At 42.8% G+C, this 12,437-nt stretch overlaps 1 protein-coding gene across 1 annotated transcript in view; it reads right to left on the bottom strand.

Moving 5' to 3' along the window:
- Window positions 1–10,382, bottom strand: part of fgd4a (FYVE, RhoGEF and PH domain containing 4a) — a 28,972-nt gene extending 18,590 nt beyond the window's left edge. The window contains exons 1-2 of the mRNA XM_069686286.1: window positions 10,251–10,382; window positions 3,572–3,655 (exon numbers count right to left, since the gene is read on the bottom strand). Coding sequence (XP_069542387.1) covers window positions 3,572–3,655; window positions 10,251–10,317 — 151 coding nt within the window. The 5' untranslated portion in view covers window positions 10,318–10,382. The remainder of the gene's footprint in view (window positions 1–3,571; window positions 3,656–10,250) is intronic.
- Between the last annotated feature and the right edge of the window lie 2,055 nt (window positions 10,383–12,437).

The following is a 12,437-nucleotide window of genomic DNA, read 5'->3' as shown; positions in this document are numbered from 1 at the left end:
AGTGGAGAGCCAGAAGAATCAGTGAGGAAGAGTTTAGAGATAAAATAATCTGTAAAGTTAAATGAACTCACCCAGTTCTTTAGACAGATGAGAAAACAGTTGTGAAGAGTATCCTCAGTGAGGGACCGCGATGTGTGTGTGTGTGTGAGAGCGAGAGCGAGTGTGTGTCCCTAAAGAGCACCAAGTTTAGGTTCCCTGCGATCTTCCCAGGCAGCTCTGTGGCTGAGTGAATCAGCTCAACAAGGAAACTCAGAGCAGTACATGACTCCTCCTTCACTCTCGCACACACACACACCCCTTTTTAAGTGGCTTTCAAAAAGTACAGAGACACACTATCTGAGAGAGACACACACACATTCAGAGGTTCACAACTCTGCAGCAGACAGGATCTGCACATTCAGACTCTAAGAGCTGTTTCTTTAACTGTTAGCATGAAGAAATGAACAGCACTAAATAGATTTAAGGGTATGAAATTGGGAATTAAATTCAGCAGCATGCACAGCCCTCGCAGGCACAACATGATTTAATCTCTCTCCAGCTTCCTCTCACTTGTTCTCATTAGTTTTAACCTGATCATAAAAGAGGCGATCAAATAAAGCCTACTGCCGGGAGCTTTGCACTGAAACAGGACCACTAGTAGAGGACGGACCCGCTTATATAACCGACTTCTCATTCTGTCTACGCCTGGCATCAGTCGGTTACCCTGATCAATGATTAACTAACACCACAGTACAGCAGCCTGGAGCACTAACACCAGCTCTCTCGTGTGCCTGCTAAAATCTAAATGAAGCCCAAAGGCTGTAATGTTTTATTTCAAACCACCATCCCATCAACTCCTCCTCCTCCTCGGGCACAGCTCTTGTGCAAATATTTCAGACATTAGAACGAGAAAACGGGGAAATAACTGCCAATTAAAGAAACGAGTCATCGAGAACGAGTAAACGCCAAATGCATCTGGTAAAATCCACAAACAGCACACGACTTTAAATCGACATTAACTTACATGACAATGAAACAAAGATCCCAGAACATGCAGGTGAGAATGAGATGTACCTTTAGCAGAAGTTAGCGACCAAAGCCCCTCCATGTTCTCTATCTCCTGTGCACGGAGCTGCACTGGTGTCGGTGACAATCAGGCTCAGAGGTGTTTGCTCTCCTGAGTCACAGCTGATCTACAGTTTTATATATCAACCTTGAGCTATCACAAACACTTGTACCAACACAGGAAGCCCCGCTTAAATCAGTCTAACAGCTAAGATGTCACATAAATAGTTCCTGTCATCTTCTATCGCTGAGAACATGAAAGTTCTTTGTGTGTGCTTATTTTAGTGTGCAAATTCTCACACACATGGTGCACACATTGTCAAACACCTGCGACTCACTGACATTTACTATGTAGCACCTGAGCAGGATAAGAAGGAATGACAGGTATTATTTTTCTCTCCAAGTAAACCAGTTTGACCAGCACAAATTCTATCACTACATTCCTTCCTAATTACACATTATCACCTGCAGCGCTGCAGAAGTTCTGCACAGCTACTATTTTGTTTATCAGATTCTTAGATTTCACATACATGACGCAAATATCTAGTACTAAAGATTAAAGCTGCATGTGAACAAAACCCCGAAAAATTGTGCAACAGTGACCAAGACCGCACTCTCATGCTCATTTCTCAGTGGTGCAACCGAAGGCTGGTGCCAGTAAACAGCAGCCTGCAGCCTCCGTGTTGGCAGGGTCTCACTGCAGACTCATGCAGACAGGATTGACTGGCTGCCAAGGACATTTGACCTCTGACCTCAAACAGGGGCTGCACAGAACAGCATAAATCCAGGAAGTGTGTTTATATGCCGCTTGGAAGTAATCTGATTATATTCCTGCCCCCACTTTTTTGTAATACAATTAAGCATTTACCAGTTTTTATTCTACAAAATTTTGACATATTTATTTCAGTACAACTTTGCAAAAAAGTTGTGCATTAATGTCAGAATGCATACCTAGCAGAGACATCAGGCTTCTCCAGCAGTGTTAAACAATGCTTTGATAATGTGGATTCAATTCACACCACTTTCTACTTTTCTGTAAATTTTCAGCTGTCATAAACATAAAATAGGTTCCTGCTAAATCCTTGGATGCAAGTGCTTCGATGACGCAGGATAGTGGGAGAAACACTCTCAGAGGCACAAGAAAGATACTGAGACAGTGACATTTACAGCTGCTTCCCACCTTTCTGACGCAGTTTCACACAAGCAACACATAATCTGACACAAACACACACACAAACCTAGTTTCTAACCAATTATGCTGCCCTACATCACTCAGTGAGATTAGAGAGTGTGTGGTTACAGTTCATGTCTGGTACAGGAAGCGCTCATTGTGTCCATCACCCTGGCACAGACAGTGTGTGTGTGTGTGTGTGAGAGACAGACAGGGTGACAGATAACCACCAGGCATGGAGGATAAGCTGTTTCTGTTAAACTACCCAGACTTTCTTCAGATTAACTCTCCCTCATCCCCTAATCCGAGGGCCAGCGTGAGATTAGAACCCCAGCCTGCCCAAAACCTGGAGGCTGGGATGATGGGGGGGTACAAAAGTGTCAGGGGGGTTTAATAAAAAAGAAGATGGAGTGTGTGGAGGTGAAAGAGACGGGAAATGGACTGGGAATATAAGAGCCAAGCCCAGTGGTATTATTTCTCAAGGTTGAGACGATGAGGTGAAGACAAAAGGTGAGGAGAAAGCTTCAACAGTGCTGAGGAAAAGTATGATGAAAGAGACAGGAAGGAAGGATGAGTGAGGGCACCATGACAGCAGACAAGAGAAGAGAAGGACAGATGAAAAGCCAGATGGAAGACAGGTGAGAGGATGGAGGGATTTAGGAGGTGAGGTAGTGCACCTGAAGAGGAGAGGAAATGAGAAAAAGTGCAAAATAGGAAGACACAAGGGGGCTGGAGGAAAGTACCCATTCATCACGCAGACACACACACACACACACACACACACACACACACACAAGTTAGGTATAAAAATAGAGCAGAGACCAGCAGCTTCCTTCACACCCCTGCATTGCTGTGAGCTGCAGGAAGAAGCTGTTCATACTGCCTTTCACAGCATCATCCTGCCTCCTCTCTCTTCAAACCTAGCAGCCTAAAAGTTTCCTTTACTGTGGCCTGTTTGAAGAATTAAAAGTAGAAGATCTCCAAAGATTTGATCAAGTTCAGAAAGGACTGAAAAGTCTTGGAAGTCTTTGCATGATGTTGATTTCAAATGCAACAGCGTGCAGCCCTCCTGCTGAGCATCAGAGGTGGTCAAAAAGCCTTGCATCTTAATTTGGCCTGAGGCAGCGCTGCCTCCCACACACATCACAAGACGAGGATCATAAAAAAAATATATGTCAACACCTACACAAACACAGACAAACAGGAAACCACAGCAAGTGAGCAACCTCCTCACATCTGCGCACAGGAGAGCCTTGAATAGCCTTACACTTATTAATTGAGCATGCAGTAATAAAAAAAGCAGCATAAAACAGAGATCAAAAAAGAGAATGGTGTGTGTGAAGGTGATCGGCCTACCTCTGGCGTGTTCGATCTTCACCGCCACGCAGGCCTCCTCATCAGCACTCTTGGTCTGGAAACAGCTAGCTTTGCCTTTCTTCTCTGCAACAACAGAAGACACAAGATTCAGTGTGAAAAAAACAGCTGACACATTCGTTGTAGAGAAGAGGAGGATATTTTAATACTTGACCTGCATCTGAGGAAGAGGCTGCTTCAGGCAACCTCAATGTTTAATTTAAGAGGAGCTCAGACTCAGAGGGAGATAAAAATGAGGAATGGAGGAATAAAATGCTATTATATTTTCTTTAACACTCTCTTTGCTTAACAGCAGCAGAGACAGTAACCTGCACTTGCACTGAGTTGTAGATATTCAAATTGGGTGCACTCTTCTGGAAGCTGCATTTATCAAGATCAGGAGCAGACTGTGTTTGTTTTGAGAATGAAAAGAGAAATACCGCCCCTCGGAGATAGAAACCCTAATTAGTCTGCCTGTGATATGTAGGGCATCATCTGTGGGGAGAGCTCACACTCCTTCAACACAGCCGTTTGATATGCACATAAAAGATTAAAGAGAAAATAGCAACCATCGTAAAAACAATGATGGGCCCTCATGAGTATTAGAATGCACCCCACACACACACACACGTGCACACACCAGACACACACACATATAAATATAACTCAGGCATAATTAAAAAGGCTCACACATAAACTTATGCTCTGTCTGATACAATATGAAGCTTCAAAGCTGTGGGATGATCAATGCAGTTGTCCACATGCGGCAGCGTGGGCAAAGTGACACAGACAACCACTTTGAGCTGATGACATTAAAACCGACCAATCATAACAGCAAACAGTAACCCGCTGTCTAGCTGTCTTAAACCACGACTTTCCAGTAAGGTAACTTTCTTGTAGCTTGACCTTTTGTGCTTTGAAGCACCTCACCTCCTACAGCAGCAGGACAATATAATGGGCTGATAACAGGTTACCACAGATAGATCGTCATCAGCATGCAGCCATTCATGTTTAGATTGCAGCAGTTGTTTTCATTTCTAGATACATTTCTGGTTAAAATCTTTTACATTTCAATGTCTTTACTTTTAAAAATGTAGTTATCTTTCTTTAAACTGAAATATATCAATCGTTAGCGCTGTTGCCTCACAGCTAGAAGGTCACTGGTTAAAACCCCGGTTTGGGCAAAGTTGGCCTTTCTGTCGAAGTCTGCATGTTCTCCCCGTGCATGTGTGGGTTCTCTCCGGGTACTCCGGCTTCCTCCCACAGTCCAAAGACATGCTTGTCGCCTGTGATTGACTGGCAACTAGTCAAGGGTGTCGAGGGTGTAGCCCTCTCGCAAAATGACAGCTGGGATTTGCTCCAAACCCCCACGAGCCTGAACAGGATAAGCGGTATAGATAATGGATGGGTGGATGGATGGATATCAATCGTTACATGCACACCATGCCATGACATTTGGTAGAAGTGTTCATGTTCCTCACCTCAGATAATGAATCTTATGGCCAGTTCAGATCAATGATTTGCAACGAGACTGGATTCAACTGCCAAAAGAATCCTTTGACCTCTGATCGTAAACGTTCTGAAACTGGGCCATTCACATCAAAGCAACAGCCAGAGATAAGGGTGCCTATGCCAATTTATGCTGTTTCTGATGCTCTGCAACTAACCAGATCACACAAACTGCTGCAATTTTCTCTACAACATTCTAAAACCGTTTTCTGAACTGGCCTTAAAAGACCCTTATGACCCTGTGACCTTTGATGCATTTTTTATACGGATATCCAGGGTTCCCAGATGATGAATGACTTTGATTTTCCCTTTGCAGAGGGAAATATCCGAACCACCCTCAGATGGATTCTCATTTTATTTGACATCTTGGTCTCCCTCAAGATGAATCCACCTTCATCCAGCACCATCAGCATCATTATTGTCTTACATTTTGGTTTCTGACTTTAAGGCTTTACTTACAAAAAAAAAGAGATCAGATGATGAACATGGGTAGAAAAAACTGCTATACACTTCATGTTAGCATATTAGCATTCAGCTTTAAGCACTGTTGTGGCTCAGTCCAGCCTCACAGAGGCCCCAACATGGCAAAGCTTTTATAACATTTTCATCTTTTGTTTTAATGAAAATCCACCACAAAGAAAGTTATATGAATATAAAAGTCAGACAGATTCCTCAAACATCCACGATACACACTTTTGTCATCACTTTCATCTTTAAGTGTTTTTCACAGTTTTTCCCCTCCAGTATTTTACAGCATCAGTCGGGATATATCAACACACACACGCTGAACTGAGACGACATAATGGCATGAGGTTAATGCCACGTAAGAGGAAAGTGGGCAAACTCAGCGAGGGGCCGTGCAAACAGCTGAGAGGAGGTACAGAGACTTGATATATATGTGTGTGTTAGTGTGTGTGTGTGTGTGCGTGTGTTTGCGTGTGTGTGTGTGTGTGTGTGTGTGGGAGGAGGGGGGTATAATATCCTGGCTCAGGGATTAAAGGAGGGCTTTCTCCACCCACCATCTGGACTCCTCATGACAGGCCTGCCTGCTGCTCACTCACACACGCACACACACACACACACACGCACACACATACTGTTGAGACTTTATATTTGTGTTCATCTGTACAGTACATAAACTGAACCTCAATCTGTTATATAAATTCAGGATATAACGCACACAAGCAGCTTATCAAAAGCATAAATATCAGACACTTCTCTATAGAGACGGCCCACTCACTTCACTGTGCCCCCCCCCTCCAGCAGACTCCTAACCATGTGACCCGAGTCACCGTACACCTATTGTTTCCTCAAGTGGGTGTTGTGTTACTATGTCAGCTCTCAAACACAAACACACACTCAACATAAATAAAATGTCACACGGTCTGCCAGAACATAAGTGAGAACATCTTAGACCGACATAAAGGTCAGGTAAACGGGTTTCTGGGATGTGGGTGTGTTCAGTGTGTGTGTGTGTTTGTGTGTGTGTGTGTGTGTGTGTGTGTGGGAGGGGGAACCAGCTTCACTTATGATGTATGATGGGGAGAGTCTACTGTTTCAGCTCCTGGCCTGACCCTCCACTTCCTCTTCCTGTCAGTCAACTTCCTGTTTTTATATTCTATAATCTGGAGGTCTCAACTGTCGAGCACAGCAAGACTCTGACCAAAGAACAAAAGAGAAACTGTAAGAAAACACACAAACACACACACACACACACACACACACACACACACACACACATATAAACACACACAGTGGACACTTGTTGTTCAGGCAGGATTTTAGAAGGGATGTGAAACACAGTTCATGACAAGTTCTTAATTCTGGGAATTAAACTCAGAGCTGCACTGATCTCAGAAGCAGTGACGATGACACACATTTGAAAGTGACTGACAAGACAGAAAAGATGCCTCACACTCGGTGATCTCGTTTCGTTCTCTTTGTCGGCACATATTGCGATAAACAGTAATTGCAGGAGGACACTTCCTAGATATCCAGACGTCCACGGTTGGCTTCGGTTTTAACTCTTGATTTTCTGCTTGCTTCATCTGAGCGTCAAGTTTGTTTCTTTTTCTTTGGATTTTCACTTCTTTTTGAAGTTGTATCTGCAGTCATCCATCTTTGTCGCTTAGCTCTGCCTACCCTCTCTGGCAGACCAACCACTGCTGGCTGATGGAAAAAGCCTCACTAACTCGGCGCCGCTTGTGATTCTTTTAGTGAAAGTCGCCACAGACACCCAGTCTGTAATACTGCTTTCAACAGTGGGCCATCGGCTCAATCACCATTGTGTTAGCTCATTCGGCGATAGATAGAGACTTAACAGACATTTATTTACATGAGATTATTACTTTAACTTCCTGTGAAATATGTCCAAATAACATCTCTGGTCCGGTAAGAGAAGCTGGGTTGAATTTGTTTTTTATAGTTTATGTTAATTTACAGTTATAATATTTTCTATGACCATAAAACTGTGACAGTACAGAAGATGCTGTATTTTATTCCTTTACCTTTCTTTCCTCTCTTCTGTTCTTGCGATCTTTGGCTGAGTCCATTCACCAACGAGACGACGCAAAGACATTTGAGGGAATATGATTGACGTTATGATTGTTATTATAGCAAAACATTTCTGCCTATCCTATCAGGATATTGGAATAGATGCGGAGGCCGTTCTACATGAGTTTGATGCATCAGGGAGAAGCCAAACTAACTTTTGGTAGGAACACTGTTTCATTATATTTCGTCATCTGGCTTTTATATCGTGGCAGATATGTTTTGTCCTGCTGCAGGGGAGTGTTGCATGATCTTTTTTCTTTTTGCCTGGCTGTTCTTAAGATGATGTTTCCAAAAGATTAAATCAATTGCCTGCTTAATACCAACTTTACTTCTACTTACCGACTGCTTAATACGGACTACTTACTCCGCGTTCCTCTGGAATATCTTTGATGGTAGGCTGTATAATACTACAGTATATTGCTCCCAACATTTAGCTGGCTGTTGTTTTTAAGGTCAGTTGGCTGGCTACGTGCAGTTAATCGGTAGCTGAATTGCAAAAAAAGACATGAATCAATCTCTCTCTCTATTGCTTGCCTACCGACTGAGTAGGTCGCGTATGTGCACATGGGAACCTAGACGTTAAAGGTGTCTTACATGCGCGGGAATGATTCTTGTGCGTACTATGAAATTTGATCTTGCTGGCGCCACGGTTCAGTTACATTAAGCTGCACAGGTGTAAGTGAACATGCAGGTACTGACACATTTTTCTCATGTCATATGAGATTTATGTTGTGCACAGCCACAAGTTAACCTTTTTAAAATCACCTTAAAAAAAATCGTCTTCAGCATAATCAATTAAAAAGATTTGATGGTAGAACAGTTGGGCCAAAATGCATGTTGGAGGACTTTTTTGAAAGGCTGCTCTAGTCTGTAAAATTTGCTCAAACCTACACTACATCAGCTCAAATATGCAGGAAAAATGATGGTGAATGAGTAATCTTTGAGTAATATGAACACGGCCGTGCTCAATCTTAAAACTATGAAAATCACAGCATAATTTTAGAACAATATGAACAACATCTGTGTAAAATCTTAGACCTGTGGGCCGAACTTTATGTGAGCTTTTGAGTCGTTTTTGTCGGTGGTGTCACTGTTATCACCAAATCTTAACTGGGCTCCAGAGCAATTCGATTCAGTGGATTTTAACAGGTTAAGAAACACATCTAACATCTGCCTCGTGTTTATCTTTGGGCTTCTAGTTAGCATCATGAATTAAACTCACATCAACACAGACGGCAAACTGCAGCTAATCCTCCAATGAAGGCAGTCAAGGAAATTCAAAACCTCATTAAGCAGTTACATCAACAGCAATGAAATCAGCTCTTTAACGAACGCTTTCACTTCTCCTGAAACAGCCTCAGTGTGAGGGTCGAAAATGGTGGAAGCGCTATCAGCATTCTAATACCTGTAAACGATGGTAACGGTAGGGCCGATCAAAAGCACAGCTACGACTTTTCTGGGACAGTTAAAGGACAGTAAATGAGCTGTGATATTTATCAAATCTACAAAATGGTGTGTGTGTGTGTGTGTGTGTGTGTGCAGTATGTCAATACGGAAAGGTGGTGTAAACAAACCTCTTATCACACTCGTCAGTGTCTCAGCTGTTGATAGCAGCTCTGTCTCTGTTTACATTCACCTGCCCTGTAGCAACAAGACGACTTGTCTACAGAAGAACAATGAGTTACGACCGAGTCTGACCCTCTCTTTACTTTGCATGCTCTCTCTACGCTGGAAAATGGAGCGAGGCCATTTGATGGGGTAAAGATTATGATGCCCTGTGTTTACCAGATGCCACCCAGAGCAAGATTACTGTAGATTGAAAGTATTCCCTTTTACCTGCTGCAGAGTCAAAAATAAGGAAGGAAAAAAAACACCCACCCTTACGCAGAGCACACAAGACACTATGCTTAAAGATAGAGCTGACAATAGATATTCAACAGATTAAAACAGCGCATATTAATAACCAATGTACCCACAGGCTGACAGAGCTCATTCCTCTCTGTTAGGGTTAGAAAAGAAGAAGAAACAATACTTTACTAGTGCTTTTTAACGTGAGAAATGACTTAACTTTAAGGATATAAAACCAAATCAAAAGTACACAAAAAAGGAAAAATAAATCAGATTAACTTCATACCACTTTCTTCTGAACCATGTCTACAAAATCCTTCTCGATTTCAACTACATATTTCAGCGTAGGTCAGTACACCATCTCTAAAAGACTTTACACTCTTCTCTACATGCAAATTAACACTTAAACATGTCACAAAGACGGACATAAAACTCCCGGCAGAAGTTGTAATGAAGAAATAACACTGTACCGTTGACATAGACTCTGATTAATTCCTCTTTTGCCAAGTTATGAGTAATTATCTACATGGTTTCCTCACAACAACTACGCTGCATGTTTAAAATGTTTGTGAGGTGACTGCATCAACTCACTGATGCATCCATTTGTCTGGCAGCACCTGTGTGTGTGGGTTTCTGCGGTAAAACCAGCACTTCCTCCACTTCTTTATCGGTGGTTCCCACAGAGCTCACCACCAAGCAAACTGTATTTTGTGACATTTCTAAGTTGCTTTGCTGTTTTAGCAAGAAGGAGAAGAAAACATCTCTACAGTACCTGAGAGCTCTTCCATCCAGTACGGCTGAGTTCTCACCCTCCTGTCAATCACACGATGATAATCCATGTCTGAATATCACTTTAAACCACTTTTATCAGCATCTATGAAGGAAATGATTGTCTTTTCCCCACACACGCGACTTTCCTCGTCAGCTGGTTACTTTATGTCTGTAACCACCCATTTGAGCAAGTGCTTTGTCACTGCACAAACCGGTTCCCTGGAAACCAGAGTCACCAGGTGCAGAAGAAGGAGGGAGGGAGGGATGACAGGGAGGGAGGGAAGGAGGAGGGTGAAGTCGTCCTTCAAGATGTTGATTCACGGTCACTTTTAACCATTTCCATAATAATAATGTTTTGAGGGTTAGCCAGCACTCAAGGACAAAGTCACCCCAGGGTGGGAGGAGAGAGTGGGACGAGGAGAGACACCAAAGAAGAAGGGTGGGTGGAAACTGTAAGTGAAAATCACAGGGGAGGAACGATGGAGGTGGAGGGGGGAGGGAGAGGAACATGTGCAAAGAGAAGTGAGAGAGAGGCAAATTAACCAGCCGTAACAGTTAATATTTAACCATCTGCAGCCCTGACAAATAATCTACAACCCATTATTCAAATCATTTTCTACCATGATGAAGAGTGTTATCTTTTCTGTCTGACTGTATTCTCTCCTGTGCTGAATGTGTTACACAAACCTGACTGCACACGCCCCTCAAAGCCCAATTTTTACCCCATCTCAGCCCTGATGTACTGCAGCAGAGCTAAATGCCACACAAAGAGACCTCCCTCCATCACAGAGGAGAATCTGCACTTTTCACCCTCTAATAATGAGATGCTGTTAAATATAAAAAAAAAATTCAAAGTAACTTCAGCCTCATTTGCATGGCTGCCCTATATAGAGATAACTACCATTCAAATGTTACTCATAAATAATGTAAAGAGGAGAGCGTATTAATATGCCAAGTCACACCCCTTTAATCATCCTGCTTCATGTGGTGATAATGTGTGTGTGTCTGCGTGTGTGTGAGCACATGGTTTTCATGCTTGACACAGAAGAGATTGGCTACTGAATGAGACCAGATGCGTCTGTCTCCCTCTCCTCCTGTCCCTCCATAAAGGACAATTACCAAAGAGTTATGGTTTTCTGCCACAAACAGAATGGAGTTGAAATTAAAAGGCCGGTAAAGCCTTTATGTGGTGAAGGCGGCCAGATGAGACCCTCAGCTCCTGGAGCAAACATGGACATACGATGCAGTTAACCTCCATCTAACAATTCAGCTCTGTGAGGAATTATTGCACACAATATTAGCTGATAAAGCACATCTTTACAGCAGATTTATGACACTCTTGCGCTGTGGTTCCCTCATTTTTACTCTCCTTTAAGCTATGCTTTGGTCTCCACCAACTCCTGGAGGAAATATCGGTCGCTTAAGCCATAAAGTTCCCCTCCATGTTCTTCAGCTCCTGAACTCTGTTTCATGCTGAGCAGGTAACAAAGGGGAGTTTTTGGTTAGATTTAGCTGCCATTTTTGGCTGAGAAAGGGGTTTATGAAAAGATGCTACATGCTATTAACCTATTATTAAAGACCCCCTCCAGTGAAAATCCAGTGTTTAACCTTGTAAACATCTCCATGTGGTGTTTCTCATGTGCTACAAGACAAATAAGGGGGACAACATGAGCAGTCATCTCCATGGCTGGGCCTGTCTCCTTTTAAACTGCAGTGTACCAAGGACAGGCTGAACAACACGTTTTCAGATTGGCAGGTTTGAGACGTCACAAACCTAAGGAGCCAATCCTGTTAATGGACGGGGTGACGAGGAGCGGAGGTCGTTGTTATCACAGGAATTTGAGGGAAATATGAGGCCATCTTAAATCCATTGAATATATCGATATGGGGGTCGGGAAAATCGATACATTATCGTGAAAAAGAAATATCGCGATACTTTGCTGTATCGATATTTCTGCACAGCCCTAGTACCGACCCACTGGCTCTCTACACACACTGTTTTGCGGCATACCGGACGATTCTACCCGCACTATAAACAGAAACCAGAACATCCAAAACCCAAAATGTCCCAAAGATGCTTCATTAATGTGCTGAGTCTGTTTATGGAAATTAGTTTCTAAGAAGTAGTCACGGGCCTAAAAGAATGCTGATCTGTTAAACAGGAGATAAAAATAGTTCTAAGAAACTT

The sequence above is a fragment of the Semicossyphus pulcher genome, unplaced genomic scaffold (assembly GCF_022749685.1).
Source record: "Semicossyphus pulcher isolate SPU_LCO1_2020_fin unplaced genomic scaffold, fSemPul1.0.p SCAF_8, whole genome shotgun sequence".
Lineage (NCBI taxonomy): Eukaryota > Metazoa > Chordata > Actinopteri > Labriformes > Labridae > Semicossyphus > Semicossyphus pulcher.
Note: the sequence above shows the minus strand (reverse complement) of the source record. Positions and strands in the feature narration are given on the sequence as shown.